The 15,586-nt window shown below is 42.3% G+C and overlaps 4 protein-coding genes across 4 annotated transcripts; 2 read left to right on the forward strand and 2 right to left on the reverse strand.

Annotated features, from left to right (window-relative positions):
• Nucleotides 1-784: 784 nt before the first annotated feature.
• nherf4b (NHERF family PDZ scaffold protein 4b) lies at nt 785-5,611 on the forward strand. Its single transcript, XM_062485794.1, has 10 exons — nt 785-882; nt 2,346-2,373; nt 2,914-2,978; nt 3,095-3,306; nt 3,401-3,605; nt 3,738-3,874; nt 3,963-4,167; nt 4,266-4,462; nt 4,577-4,786; nt 4,896-5,611. Exons 1-10 carry the CDS (start codon nt 867-869, stop codon nt 5,127-5,129), a joined length of 1,509 nt encoding a protein of 502 aa, XP_062341778.1. The 5' UTR covers nt 785-866; the 3' UTR covers nt 5,130-5,611.
• Nucleotides 5,612-5,827: 216 nt separating this feature from the next.
• Nucleotides 5,828-7,023, forward strand: atp5l (ATP synthase, H+ transporting, mitochondrial F0 complex, subunit g). Its single transcript, XM_062485796.1, has 3 exons — nt 5,828-5,984; nt 6,466-6,626; nt 6,825-7,023. The coding sequence occupies exons 1-3, from the start codon at nt 5,933-5,935 to the stop codon at nt 6,921-6,923; spliced, it is 312 nt and encodes a 103-aa protein (XP_062341780.1). The 5' UTR covers nt 5,828-5,932; the 3' UTR covers nt 6,924-7,023.
• Nucleotides 6,837-8,695, reverse strand: ift22 (intraflagellar transport 22 homolog (Chlamydomonas)). The gene is made up of 5 exons (XM_062485795.1): nt 8,335-8,695; nt 8,046-8,128; nt 7,807-7,893; nt 7,525-7,721; nt 6,837-7,430 (listed from the first exon to the last, which is right to left on the reverse strand). The coding sequence occupies exons 1-5, from the start codon at nt 8,371-8,373 to the stop codon at nt 7,282-7,284; spliced, it is 555 nt and encodes a 184-aa protein (XP_062341779.1). The 5' UTR covers nt 8,374-8,695; the 3' UTR covers nt 6,837-7,281.
• An 826-nt stretch (nt 8,696-9,521) lies between these two features.
• Nucleotides 9,522-14,421, reverse strand: ftr82 (finTRIM family, member 82). Its single transcript, XM_062486368.1, has 7 exons — nt 13,611-14,421; nt 11,792-11,887; nt 11,256-11,489; nt 10,899-11,058; nt 10,730-10,786; nt 10,517-10,582; nt 9,522-10,401 (listed from the first exon to the last, which is right to left on the reverse strand). The coding sequence occupies exons 1-7, from the start codon at nt 14,196-14,198 to the stop codon at nt 9,881-9,883; spliced, it is 1,722 nt and encodes a 573-aa protein (XP_062342352.1). The 5' UTR covers nt 14,199-14,421; the 3' UTR covers nt 9,522-9,880.
• Between the last annotated feature and the right edge of the window lie 1,165 nt (nt 14,422-15,586).

Consider the following 15,586-nt stretch of genomic DNA (forward strand, 5'->3'; position numbering starts at 1 on the left):
TTTGTCGCACTGTTTAATGTTTTCAATCTAACACATTTTAACCAGCACAGACGACCTGAGCGTGAGCAAAAAACAATGTACGTACAGCCACCTACGTCATACGACTGCTGCTGGTTTTAACAGGAGAGCCCTCTGCTGGCTAAATTAGGTCACTTCATGCTATAACTGCTCCTCTGAACTGTGCAAAGTTGGTTGACCACAAACAGATATTACTAAAAGTTTTTTTTTCAGATACCAAGAATATTCTAGTGTTTGTAAGGTCTGTGTTGTAATATTTGTTGTCATTGAATATGTACAGTGTAGGCCTGTAGCAACTACTCCTAACCACGGTCGTCCTAACAGCCTGATCCCTCAGTGCAGGGAATCTTTGTGTTCTGTGACGGCCTGTGCTCTGTAGTGTTCTCAACTGGGTACTGTTCAGTCTGGGTGACCTTCACAGTTGATACAGCCTGACAGCAGCCTTGGATAAAACTTTCCCTCTCTGTTTCTATGAAAACACACACACACGAACACACACACGAACACACACATACAGAGAGATAAGAAGAAGCTTTCCCTGATACTTAAACCCCACAAATCTGGTCATGTTCTTCTAGCTGGTGCATTCAGACCCACTAGAAGTTTCCAGCATGGAAACGTTGTGATGTAAGGTTGTAAGGTTTTATGATGTGGTCGGATGCATGAATAACATCAGGACGGATAGGTGAGTAGGTGGGACACACACACAGATTAAACATTAATCCTAGCAGTGTCTCTTAAGTAAGTGGGGGGGTGGAGTCATGGTGGCTAGCAGGACTGAGGGAAAGGATAAAACATTTGATTTATTTGTTCACTTCACTGCTGACAGACTTGGGGAGGGACTCAACATGATACAAACTACAGGTACAGAACCATCTCTTACTGTCCTCTCACCTTTTTTGCATCCATTGTCCTTCATTTCTCATCGTCTGTTTATCTCTCAGATTGAATCAAATGTTTCCCTCATTGTTCCCACTAACACTGTAACGATTACCACTTTGTTTATGGTGACGATTATGGTGCATTAAGTTATGTTTACGTATGTGTAGATTCAACCTGTCGATATTACTCAATGTTGTGTGCCAGAGGCTGATTTACATTTCTACTGCAGTGTTTTTTGAGAATGAGTGAATAACGCAATCATACTGTAAGTGTTAGTACCCATTAAGGCTAGTGGGTTAGCTAGACTCTAATGACAGTAAGATCTCTAAACTCATGAGACTAAATCATTTGGGAGTGTGTGATGCCAGGGTTTCCTAGTACAAGGAACATTCTGGGGTCACAATGGTGACTGGAAAATCTGCTTTACGACCTCATCCACCAAGAGTGGATTTTTATGGAGGGAAAAAAAAACAGCCCTAATAACAGAACTAAAAAGATTGTGGTGGAGGGAGGTGATGTGATGTGACCTCTCTCTCTCTCTCTCGCATCAGAATCCTCAGGGCAAGGTTACTTCTATGTTGTCACACATCCTGCTTCTATGGCATCATTGTTTGAAATATTAACAGTTTATTTCCAACAACACTCTAACTGACACTAACCTTTGTTAAGTTCAGCACAGAAGAGGAATACAAATATTTTACTATTGTATTTATCATCTAATACAACGGGATGGGATGGGAAACCCCACTAAAAGACAAATAGATTAGGTTGGGTTGGAAGGGGAAGCCTGCATCATTCCCTCAGTGAAAAACAGGTGATGGAGTTGACAGATTGTTCTGGCCCTGGTTATGCATGACTAGCTTGTACAGTCACTTACATCAGTCACTTACACACATCTCCACAGACTCCCACTGCTCTTGTTGTGAGGAGGTTTACATAAAAACTATTTTCAATGACCTGTGACTTGGAGGACTAAAGGTAGGTGAGGAGACAATCACAATAATCAGCGCTGCCTTATCGTGCCTCGTCTGATAACTAGGGTCAACAGTCATGGAATTTGAAGTGCACGGAGCACAGCAGTTTCAAAGCATTGAGGAGACAGCTTTAGAGGACACATGACCCTCATGCAATTGTAAAGAATAAGTTCTAAGGTTTGTTATTCAGTTGCACTTTTTCGAAGAAGTAATTAAGACGTGTTAATGAGTTGCAAGAAATGTAGGCAAAAGATGCTGAGAGCTGTTCTGGATAAAGCTGTTGTAGACGTGATGTGAATATACAGGGTGTCTTTTTAATGGGTCAATTAGTTTGAAACTTGATATGGACTTAGAGTCAACATGTTAGTTTTGAAGGAAGTTACAATCAACATTTACTTCAGCAGTTCCCACTGCCCAATCAATGACTAATACAATGAGACGGCTAACCCTAATCTATTTTTGTTTTCCAAGGGTTGCTGAAGGTCATCGAGCTAACCAAGTAAGTCTTCTTTCAACTGTCATTACACATTCTGAAAATCTTTGTCTTGTAATTTGCAACATTATTAGGCCAATGAATTTCCTTACTGTGTAAAATATTGAGTTGGGTTGACTTGATGCTGGAAATGTAAGTAAAGACTGCCTAATAAACGGCTGGTCATTCCCAATAATGTGATCAAAACAATGTGACAGCTAGGTTACAGTACTTGGTCTGAGCATGTGTTAATTAGCATACTAAACCTTTTCTGAAGTATTGTTTCAATACCTTCTTGTGTGCTAATTGTGGACTGATTAAATAAAAAGGATCATTGTGGTGCATGTTCTGTTTCTTGGCAATAAACAGTGGCTGAGCTGATTGACGTTTGACATTTTTTCTTGACAACTTCAAGACTTTGGGCTCAAGCACGAGATAAGCCCTCATGTGTACAGATGATTACAGCCCAGACTGCACTATTATATATATGCCTACATAACAGGTTATATGTTCATGTCGATACCCTTTTGATGTGGGAACCCCTTTTAATGTTTTTTTTTTATGCAGGACATTCACTTTCAATCCCAAAGAGGGAATAGACAACCCAGCACTGATGATCTCAGATGATACAGGTGACCTACAAGAGAAACACCTGTTACTCATTCCAGAACATTCTTCTTCCTAGGTATTCTGAAGGAACGACCTAGCAGACACTCAGTGAAAACACAGTTCCTATTTTCCCCCCTAGAATCAGTTTCAGCACCCATGCCACGCCTATGTGCGCTCAAGCGTCAAGAAGGCGAGTCCTTCGGCTTCCATCTGCGTCTGGAGAGGGGACGCTGTGGTCATGTGATCAGAAAGGTGACGGCATGGGGGGTGGCGGAGCGGAGTGGCCTGAGGGACGGAGATCGGCTTCTGGAGGTCAACGAAAGCTTCGTGGATGACATCCCTCACGTGGAAGTGAGAACGACACAAACATGCTATACAATGATGTTTGTCAACAAATACATTCACCTATGAACTGAGTCTTCCTGTCTCTCTGTTTGGGGGTCAGGTGGCCAGGAGGATACTGCTGAGTGGGAACCATCTGTGTCTGTTGGTGATGGATGGAGAGGAGTATGACCAGGCTGTGTCACAGGGATTTGACCTCCGGTCCCTGGCAAGAAATCACAGAGGGGAGGGCTGCCAGCAGCCACGGATGTGCCACATCACCAGAGATACTGCCACTGGCCTGGGCATCAACTTTGTACCTGTGGAAGGTGAGACAGTAGACATTGTAAGGACCATGTACGTTTATATGGGTAAGATCTGACAGTAACACCCTGAGACGTCTTTGTGGTATAGTATTACTCTGTTACTTGTTAACTTTCAGTTATGTGACCACCCTTTAGGGCAGAAAGGAAGGTTTACGGTTAACCTCCTAAGTGGGAGTTCTGCTCACAAAGCAGGAATGTTTCAGGGAGACCACCTGGTATGGATGAACGGAGCAAACGTATCTGAGCTCACCCACTCTGCACTTAGCAAGATGGTAGGTTAGGCACTGCCCCCTGCATTGATGGGTTATCCACCCATTATGAAGCTGGTCTTTTGATTGTAAAACAAGTGTATATGTGCAGGTGATGAAGTGCAAGGATCACATGACCATCCTGGTCATTGACAATGAGAGCGAGAAGAGCTATGTCCGCAGGCGGATGCCCATTCTACCTGCCATGGTCGGTGCCCACAACCTGCCTCACACACCCCGGAGACTCCACCTAGTGCTTGGGCCTAAGGGTTACGGCTTCCTCCTCAGACAAGAGAAAACACCATCAGGAAAAATAGGTGAGATACACATGTGTGCAAGCTCTGTAACAAACTGTCACAAACAAAACTCTGGGGTCACAAGACAACTGTGAATGTGATCCTGTTTCCATCTGTAGTTCATGTTATGCGTGGGCTGGACAGAGACAGCCCAGCAGAGAAGGCAGGCTTGCAGGAGGGGGACATTCTGTTGGAGGTCAACAGGGATCCTGTGGAGTCCTTGGAGCATGGAGACATTGTGGACAGAGTGAGGCAGAGTGGCCAGGTTGTCACCCTCACCTGTATTACTGCCCAGGGGCTCCACTTTTACACACATGTGGGTGAAATCAATTATAACAGAAGGATTGTACACCCCTGAAACACAGAGTTATCGTTTACAGTAATTGATTAGTGTATCTAATGAACTCTTAAACGTTGTTCTCTCCTTCAGCTGGGTCTATCTCCTCTTGTTTTCTGTGGGAGTGATCCTAAGGAAAATGAAGAAAACAAAATGGTGCCCCCCATAACAGTAGGAGTAGAAGCACCAGAGGACGTTCCATCAGTGCCCAGTCAACGACTCTGTGTCCTCCAGAAAGGGCCTTTAGGCTTCGGCTTCAACTTGGGTTGTGTCCCGCAGACTCCAGGGACCTTTATAAGCCAGGTAGAGCAGATATAGGGGCTATTGTTTGGCAAACTAAAGGATGTTGCATTAAGACAGGAAGATGTTTAACTCCTCTTGCTAGATGAAAATGTTTCCTCTTCTCTTGCAGGTGGGTCTAGGGGGCTCTGGCCATAGAGCAGGACTAAAGGAGGGAGATTTGGTTATTGAAGTTAACGGACAAGGAATGGAAGATAAATACATAGAAGATGTGATTATGCTAGTGAAAGAGGGAGGAAATGTCCTCTCTCTCTTGGTTATGGAAAAGAATGACAGCAGCAGGACAAAAAATATCCAGAAGACCACTGAAGCAGAAACTGAGGAGCATGGCTCTCAGTTAAAATAAAAAAACGTTTATTTTCATTGCCGTTGATACATTTCTGCATTATTTCTATGATATTATGTGGATTTTATCTCTACAGAAGGAAGAAGCTGAAGAGTTATCATTCCTGTAGCAGATAGTTCACACCTTGACGACTCACCCACAAGACCATAGGACAGAGCCACTAACTCAAAGCAAGCCAAACAGTATTAACCTAGGTTATAAAAGTCTTCTTGTCTACATATCACTTGAGCTAAAAACTCACCCTGGTTTGTACAGTACTGTATATGAGGTCTGCATGAGTTGTCTGGTGGATTTACAAGAAAGACACACCACAAAATATCAATGACCAGATATGAAAATAAAATGCTATGCTATTAGTTTCCAAGTAATTTAATGTTTTTAAAGAAGAATGTATACATGTATTGGTAAAATATTCATGTAAATTGTAGGCCTTAACAATGCTTTCTACATCTGTGAAAATAAAAAGGACATATTTCACTGGATTCACAATGGTAAAGATTGTCGTTATTAAATTACATTAAATTAAACAGTAGACCTATGCTTTCTACCATGCTTGACATATTCAAAGCAGTTATATCTGGCAAAGGAAATCAAAGTTATGTTACAATGTAAACCCTTGGTAAAAAAAAAACACGTTGCACCTGTGCTAGGGGGTGGTTACATTATTACGTAAAGGCAACCAAGAGCCAATGCTAATATTCTGTTCAGGCAGTCGTTTAAACAGCTACACGGTAGGGTCCTTCTTAGCTGGAGGTGACATTCGCAGCGAAACAGTTGACGAGAAGCAGGGAAACTACTCCAAAATGGCACAAGCTGTGCAGAAATTGGTGGCCAAAGTACCAACATTGGTCGGCGGTAAGTTTTCCTGACAAGAAAAAGGGTTGTGTCAGTGAAATACAGCATGCACATTAGCTAACTACCTGTCAGTGGCTCGCTTGGCCTTGTGTGTTATTTCAGAGACGCACATCTCTATGAAGAAGCAGGCGCTATGAATTAGCTAGCGTTAGCTAGCCTGTCAACGTTATCCGCCACCGTAGTCATTAATTTAGATAAGCATATAGGCGATATATTTTCATAGCATTTTGCAAGCTAGCTATATTAAAGCCTGTGTATAGTCAGCTAACTTATGTACGTTGGCAACGTAGTTATTAGCATGAGTTAGCAAGCTAGCTAACGCTAAGCTAGCGCGAGCAGCAGCCTGTCAGGTCACCATTGCCCTGCTTTTCATCAATTACTGCCTGTCTGGAATTGACTACTTAAAATGTGGTTAGAGAGCGTATTTGGTGCTAAAGTTTATGACCAGTAATTATTTCGGTACTTCTGTTTTCTGTTTCAGCCGCTGTCACATACTCAAAACCCAGGCTAGCGACCTTCTGGTATTACGCCCGTGTGGAGCTGGTGCCCCCTTCCCCTGCCGAGATTCCCAAGGCCATCAGTGGGCTTTCGAACATGGTCAAGGGCTTCCAGTCTGGACGCCTAGGACAAACCACGGTTAAAGTGAGAACATAAAGCACATATACTTCAAGTTTATGGTCGTCTTGTTATGCATATTGTAATATCAGATCTCAGTGGACAGTCTGAGGGTGCTATACTATCACCCATATCTGTGATTGTAAAGAGACATGGATATTTAAGGCATGTCCTAACTGTGAGGAATTTAAGCCAAGCATTAACCAACACTTTATTATTTCACAGGATGCTGTGAGGAATGGACTGGTTGCCACTGAAGTACTGATGTGGTTCTACATCGGAGAAATCATCGGGAAGGGAGGTCTCATTGGATACGATGTTTGAATCATGAACTGTCATGTCACTTTTTGCTCTGCTGAGTGTTGTATGCTCTCAACTTCCAGCTCCGAACTATGGATTCAATGAATAAATGTCTATTGTTTAAGTACAGCTTTGTGTAATTTTGTTTTGATAATTTATTAGAATAAATTAACATATTCATTATACAAGTAGTGTATTCACTGTCATGTTTGCTTTTAAGTTGCAAATTCCACCCTAAAAAGAGGTACAAAAATTACCTAATACCCAACTGATCAATGCCAATCCTGTTAGTAGTTATTAGTTTTGAAATTCTTTAGATTTCCAAGACCAGCTAATGGGAGAATTGAGGCTTACATACAGTGTTACATATATGGCCACAACATTAGGTAATGATTGACATCTCCTCTTGTTCTCTGCTCTCTGACAACGTATGGACGACGTCTTCTAAGTATTTTCGGAAGCCTTGCCTCACGTCCTCTGGCTCCTCTTCCAGGTTAGAGTGAATGAGTGTTATCCTGTTTAAATTTGAGGCTACACAGGAACAAAAACAAGCATGTAGATTACTAATGATACAGTAACCAAACAGTTGATGGTCCATTTAGAAGTTAAAGAGTTAACTGCTGACCTAGTGGTATGTTATCTGCGCCACTGCCAGGCTTGTGGTGAGCCATCAGAAGACACTGGTTGTCCTGCAACCCCTGAGAGGCAATGAACATCGAATACCATGTCTCTACCTCTTTTAAGTGGTTTGGCACATCTGGATTAAACACGATGATCACACCATTGGCGTCTTTCATCAAAGCTGGCCAGCAGGATTCAAACCTAATAAAATAAACAAGTTAGCAGAGAGCACTAAATTGCGAATTAAACATGAATGAAACATGAATGTAGGTTTGCGTCTCCTTACCTGAAATCGCCAGCACAGTCCCAGAGTTCCACCTCACAGCTGGAGTATTTGTCACTGCCTTCATTTTGTGATTCAAATTCCAGGATCCTAGAGACATGGGATGGTGGCACAGATACATCCATAATATCACATCCCAGTAGACCCAAACTGACAGAATGTAGCTAAAATAATCTAGTTATTGAGCCAACGTTTCCATTTTAAAGAGCCAACGTTTCCATTTTAAAAAGGTAGCTACGTACCTGACCCCCTGAGTGGGATTATACTCTCCACCAATGGTCTCCACTGTGTCCGAAAGGAAGTTGGACAATACCGTTTTTCCACTCTGAAACACATCACACATCTGATGCATTAATTGAATAAATATAAAAGTGACACGTAATCAAAAGAACATGCCATAAAAGCAATGGCAATTGAATGCAAATAGCAAGCCCAAGCGACATTCATACATAGGTTAGACAAGATAGACAGCCTATGCACAATAGCCCTAAACTGAATATAACAACACACAAAAAAAGTTTGTTTTTTTACCTCACTCGGCCCAATTACAATAATTTTCGCCTTGAACATTGTCACGTTGCTGATTTATTTTGTGTGGATAAACATGCGTGTTTATGGATGTAGCTAGCTAGCAGGTTCCTTAGCGTAGCCTACTGTCTGTAGCTTGTCTTAGCTACAGTAGCTGTAGTTTGTACTCTCTAGACGAGTACCGTCTCAACGCTAGCTAGCTAAAGTGTAGCTAGCAGGACTGTAGTTTAGCGCTGCGAATTAGTTATATATTTACATACATTTGGATTTGCATAAGTTTGAATAGCCTTTGCTAGCTTGTTGAAAGCGCAAAGTAAATATTTTCCCTGCTTTGCTAGATTGCTAGATGGGTTTATGTGCGTGTGTAAACTTGACGTTCGTCTTGGTTTCCATGGTGAAAACCTGTTTAATTGGACGCACACAACATCACTCAAATAACAAAGCACCGCCCATTTGCAAATTAGTTTCAATAGTGGAGAATGATTAGGAGGGCGGGTAGACAATATTCGATACCAAATGGTCTGCTTTTAATGTTGTGATGGACATATCATAGATATTCAATGTGCTTAAATAAACTTATATGGGATAATATATGATTTTAAACTCTACCAGTAGAGTGCACTATATACAAAGTTTAGTTAGTGAGGGCAAGACAATAAAGCTTGCAATATTATTGTCCATTGGACAATATTACTGAATCGATTCACAAGGTGTTTTAATGATCTTTTTATTACTGTCTTGATTACTATGTATGCAGATTCATTAGCCTACTTTTGTAAACAGGAAGCCCTGAACACTAGTTCTGAGGCAAATTTGTTTAGATGGATGCCTAATGCCTGCAGGAGTGTGACAATTTGTTGATTTTAGTGAAGACTGAAAACCGTTACTGAAATGTGGAAAATCTTCTCCTAGTAATGTGACATAATCGGGTCATCACCCTGAAGTCTTTAATTTATTACATAACTAATCATATCAATATTCATGTCATGGAAAATGCCTAATTTGATTTAGCAGCTGGGATAACAAACACAATGTAAATACAAAATTTAGAATTTCTTCAGTAATTTGCTTTGACTATAAACCATAGATACTGCATATGTAAGGGATACACTGTAGATTATGTAATTAGACAATTAACCATGGTGTGTAATGTGTACAGAATGTAATCAAAACACATAAATTCAAAAGAAGCACACATATATTTTAATACATTCTTTATTGAAAACTATTAAAGAGTATTTTTGTTATCACAATGAGCAAACAGATATCCTGTAAAACCACACTGGTCTTTGTATTGACTAGATAAATAGGACAGTTTGCACAGAGCATAATAAAGGGAACATGATAATGGATTAAGGGAAAAAAACACACAAAAAATAATATTCCACACTCACTTATAGGTAGAACATTCATTGAATAAGTCTTGTAGGACAGAGTTTACAATGAAGTATGAACAATTAGATCAAATAACAGCATGGAAAACAATTGTATATATTTTTTATTGTTTTCTTAATGTTTTCATTAATAAATCAGAGGCGCATATAAATGTTCATTTCAGTTGGCAGATCTTAACCGAGGTTCCAACGCCAAAGCCCGGATAGAGAGGCTCAACAAAGCTGGTCTCAAATCTGTGAAGAAGGGTCATGTTGTTGCCTATACTGAAGAAAGACAGCACCCCTGCACCATGGTCAAGGTAGACTCCTATCCTGGGAGAGTGGGGGGCATGGATGGCCTTATCCACCCTGTTATGCCAGGCTGAGTATCCTGAGTCAGAGCACAGAAGACTCCAAGACTTATCATTGTAGCCCAGCAGGCACAGAGAGCCTTTGCCTTTGCGGCTGATGCCTTTGTAGGCCACTCCCATTGAGAACTCCCCACTCCACTCTATCTCCCAGTAGAAGCGACCTCCGGACAGCGCTTCACGACACAGGACCTGGGCGAAGCTATCAAATCTCTCATGGGTGTCGCTGTAGGATTGCAGGTCCCTGGTTCTGATCACCTTTCTGTTGCTGTCTGACAGGTGCAGCTCCTTGTAGGCTGTGGCAGGATCCAGTCTTAGCTGGCAGAAGTCTAGGAGTGAGGGTGAATTAGACAGGCTTACCATCAGACACCTCCCACGTGGATAACGCATTTGATTGAACTGATTGAGGTGAGAAGAACTGGGACACATTTAGGAGATACTTACACTTCAGAAAGTCTGCTCTGGTTCTGGGCTCCGCAGGAGGAGCACTGTCCACTGTTATTTCTTTCACTAGAGTTAAAAAGATTTTCTGTTATGTCTCAGTCAAAAGACAGCATACATTTAGTATTGTGATAAAAAATAAAAAATAAATCAAATGCATTGTGGCATCATTAATTTCGATTTGATTTATATTCTATATGGTGACAACTGACTTACCTCTGCTACTTTTCTCTCTGGATCGAGTTTCCGTTGTATAAACAGGAACCTCATTTACTGTCAGGGTAAAAGAGGCACGGTAAGGTAAGCAACCAACCTGAACTCAACGTTCTTTGTAACCAACAACAGCTCTCCATGTCTTCTGCTGTTAGTACAGTGTGGTCCTAACCTGATTTGGAGATCTTCAGTAGCTCCTCCCTGCCGAGCTCCTCCAGACGTTCTTTGATCTCAGCCACGGCTTTCCTGGCTGCGCCAAAGGAGAAATCTGGGTTCACCGTTACTCTGGGTATGAATCCATCATCAGTGGGAGTGCAAAGATAGTTGAAATTCTGAGAAGAAAAGATAACTGTTATCAGACGAGCCTGCTCCACTAGCAACCAGCAGAATTACTCCCATTAGGGTGAATAATGGTGTTGCGTCATGTTTCCTGGAGAAGCATTAAAAGCGTTTTAAAATAAATCTCCCCCTTGCTAGAGCAGAGATTGAATGTGTTAAGTCTTTGGGGATTTTCTGCTGGAATTCTCACCTGCAGGAAGTGGATGTGGTCATCAGTGCTGTATAGCTGTTTGAGGCCAATCTCCTTTTTCTTCAGTTCATCAATCTCTTGCTCCAGCCTCTCGACCAAGCCATCGGCCTGGTTAAACGCAGCCTTCTCATTGATGCCAATGAGCTTAGTGACCTCAGACCTCATTCTCTCTATGGAACGTATCATTTCCTCAAACATCTTCTCGCTCTCTGCCATGGCTCTCTTAGCTGAGTTCTGTACGAAATAGAGATAAAATAGTAATCCAATCAAAGAACTTTCATAAGTAGTCATTCTGGTACGTTATGTAGATAGGGATGTTACAAGACAAAATATTTTTTTTTTTGTATCTATGATCTAGATGATTCTAGAAGACTTTTTAGTGTTTCATGGAAACACTTTCACAGTCTCGAAACAAAGTTTTGTTCAGTAAATGAAATACACAATTCCTGCATTCACTAACATGTTAGATCATCTTACAGTAGGTGATTAAAGAAATATTATATATAGATTTTTGCGTTGCGATAATTCGTTCTTACCTTTAATGAGTCCACTGCGGTCCTTAACTCCTCCAGCTCCTTCACCCTTTCTTGACATTTCTGCCTGATCTCAGCTTGAGACACCCCCAGGAGTTTCTGGTGATATGAACAGTAATTGTTTAAATGGTAATCAGCATTTCAAATTTAGCAGCATTCATGCTTTGAGTTCATGAAATCCATTTCATGCTTGTGAAATCACATTTATTAGTGTGCTGAATGCTCTCAACTTCCATTTAGTATGTAGTGTAGTGTTATCTAAGGGATTATCCGTGGAAACAGTGTCTCTGCGACTTCACATCTAGTTATATATAGGTAATAAAACTGAACAAGGACATTTAACTGCATGCATGGATTATACATTTCACATATACTAGTAGATATCATATGCGTTCTGCTTCCAGAAAGTAATGAGCTTCACATCTTTTGCATTGCATTTTTGAGTAATTAAGATTTGTTTCTAATAAACCCAGTTCTGAGGATCTACTTAATAAAGGGCGACTTGATCTCAGAAGGAGGGAAAATAGGGTTGATGGAATCTGGACCATGCAAGGAATGTGAAACTACCGCTGCCTGACTTCTAAAGAGATGTTTCAAGGTGCACATGCCCTGGCCTATAGAAAGCTGTGAGGGGTTTCTAATTCAGCCTTTACTGAAGCCCACCGATCCATTCTTCAAGATAAGCTTGAGGAATGTTGGGAATCTGGGGAGGGGGGAGAGAGAAGGAGGGAGGGAGTGGAGTGTGAGAGAGAAGCAGTCAGCCATGGGAGACTCAGGTTGTAAATCCAGGGATGAGAGGAACCAGACTCTCCGTTTAGTAAACAACAAAAAAGCTTGAATTATTACTGTAGCTTTGTAAACTAAGCTTGGACAGCTTAGTTTCTATTTAAGATGAGGTCATACAATTATCGGACATGCTTGATGCAAATGTTCTTGAGAAATCTCTGCAACATCCATTACAGGTTTGTTTCTTGCCCGCGTAAATGTTTTTGAATCCGCAGACTACTGTGCAGTGCATAGTCACCGTGACAAAGTCCATGTTTATATACGTTGGTTTGTTACCAGGTGAAGTGCTTAGGGCCTTGACCCACCAATGCATATTTCCAGTATCACTAGTATCGCCTGCAGTCCCTCCCACAGGAGGGGTCCAGTCTAGGAGAATAGAGGCTGTGTAGTTTCGGTGGAAGTTTCTTTGGTGTCTGTCTTCCTCCACCGCCGTGCACAGCTGTGACACCACAAGCTTAGGGGAGTTTTCATCACTGATTATGAACACATTCCTTCAGCAGACCCCAGGTCTAATCAGAGTGCTGTAATTGTTTTGGCTGTACATGCCTTCAAGAGTGTCTGATAGCATTGGAAGGCTGGGTCAAAGTACAAACTTTGGTGATAGTGCACGGATGGGGGTTGGGAATACTACACGTCTGCTTTCACTCACATTCCTCCATCAAAAGATCCACCTCTCCCAACCTATCCTCCCTACCCATACCTCCCTTCTGACTAACTCCCGAGTGATGTTCTCAGTGACAAAGAGAAATGTAGTTCTGGATATGCCTTTCCATAAACCATTAGTCAGTTAACCTTTGAAACTGGAACAGTGGAACACACCTCCTAAAGTGACAGAGTATAATAGTTTCTGTCAAACTGTATTTCGGAGTTCTTTGCTCAGTTTCTGACAGAATGACAGACACAATTTCAAACCTGTTCATGTTTTGCAATGACTACAATGTAAGCTGTTGTTTTTCATTCTATTCGGGTCACACTGAGCAGGTGCATTTGTACAGCGTAGCCTGATACTGAGAGAGGAAGGCTGATTGCCTCTTACCTGTTTCTCACTCCTCTCCGCCTCAGCTGAGACAATATCATGGCCCCTATGCTCGCTGACTGTGCAGATGGCACAGATGCACATCTGGTCTGTACGACAGAACAGCTCCAGGGACTTCTGGTGCTGAGGGCAGATCTTCCGGTCCAGGTTTCCCAGCTCATCCACCAGCTTGTGCCTCTTGAAGGTGGCTGACTCGTAGTGGGGCTTCAGGTGCTTCTCGCAGTAGGAAGCCAGGCAGTTCAGACAGGACTTGACAGCCTTGAGCTTTTTCCCAGAGCAGAAGTCACAGGGCACGTCAGCTGGGCCGGCGAAGCTGTTTCCTGGGGACGTGTTGGCCTGGTTAAGGCCCGTCTTCTTGATCTTTTCAGCCACCTGAGTCAGCATGGTGTTGGGTCTCAGCACAGGCCTTTGGGTGAAGGTGATCTTGCATTGAGGGCAGATGTAAATTCCCGTGTAGTCAGCCTCATTCCAGTAGCCACTGATGCAGTCCATACAGAAGCTGTGGCCACAGGGAATAGCCACGGGGTCCCTTAGCAAGCCAACACACAGAGGGCAGCTGAAGTAATCCGGAGACATGGGCTCAGCCATCGTCACACAAACACACTCAAACAGACCTGCGAAACCAGAGAGAGTCAGAGGTAACTTCCAGTGCGTTATGGAGCCCGCCCTCCACAAGAGTGTGTCACAGTCTGACAGAGACAGGACCTACGAGTATTTCTGAATTCCAGAGGTTATTGATTGAAAGCAGGCAAGGCCCTCCCCTTGTGCTGGGAGTATTCGGAGCTCAGCCCAGTTGAGATAAACAGATCGAGCAAAGGCTGCCGGAGACTTAAGAGAGAGGGAGAGGGAGGGGGCGGGCAGAAAGGAGGGAAAAAAGGGGATAGGCTGAGCCTTGAAGAATGAATGAATTGTAGAAGGCACAAGTCGAAGAAAATCTATGGGATTTCCAGTCAGAGATCTCTCAGTCAGTGTTTACCTGATGGTGTTGTAGAATGTTGTCAGAGGACAACCCAGGCCTCTCAGTAGAAAAACAAACAAAATGCTATTTGAACATTTTATCCAGTGGACTAGACACAGGTTGATTCTCATAAAAGAGAAGGTGGAGGGCTGTAGTCCACCTCCTAAACAAACAGACACTCAGACAAAAAACTTCCCTTGACCAGGAAATATTTCAAACAGACGTTGCATAGAAAAAAGAAAAAAAACGTTGACACACCGGTAGATGTCTGAACGCACAGGTGTGTGTCAGTTTGAGTTAAGGTCATGGGTTGTATGTATTTAAACTACATCCAGTTGAACCAGTCTGGTTGCTTTACAGGTGTATGAAGTATCTGTAGATAAGATGTGTGTGTAATAGTTCATGGACGAATTCATTTTAGGGGTAGCCAAGAAAACCTTCCTGTTCATCTACTGTACTAAACCTTCCTGTTCATCTACTGTACTATACTTACCTGATGCTTGACATATTTTCATGTGTTCATCATTACAAGTAAAGTTGCATACATGTCAAGACAGGCATGTTATATTCTGTCTCACCACTGTACATTCCTGTTTCCATTCTTATCTATCAAATACTGTCTAAAATTCTCAGAGGAAGAGATTCCCGGTAATCAAAGTGAGGACAAACGCCTTGGGTGAGATGATGACTTTCAGGCTCTTGATCAATCAGCCTCAATGCATTGTGATCATTCAATCTAGCCAATCACAGGGCTGAAGAAACACAGGCATGGGTTGCACAAAAGGTATACAGCCCCTCTGTCATTGCACGTCTTACTTCACTTCATAGAGTTTCGCCTCAGCCCATATTTGGTCAGGTTTCTAGATAAGCCAGTTTCTCTTTCCTTCCTCTTTTTATGTTGATTAGATACCAGGAAGGCCTCCTGTGTTAAATGCACAGTGTGCTTACTGATTAACTACCTGTGAGAGAGCAGAGGTGGGTCCCGGGCTGGATCAATTCCACACATACACACACTTAT

This window comes from Osmerus eperlanus, chromosome 19, assembly GCF_963692335.1.
Source record: "Osmerus eperlanus chromosome 19, fOsmEpe2.1, whole genome shotgun sequence".
Lineage (NCBI taxonomy): Eukaryota > Metazoa > Chordata > Actinopteri > Osmeriformes > Osmeridae > Osmerus > Osmerus eperlanus.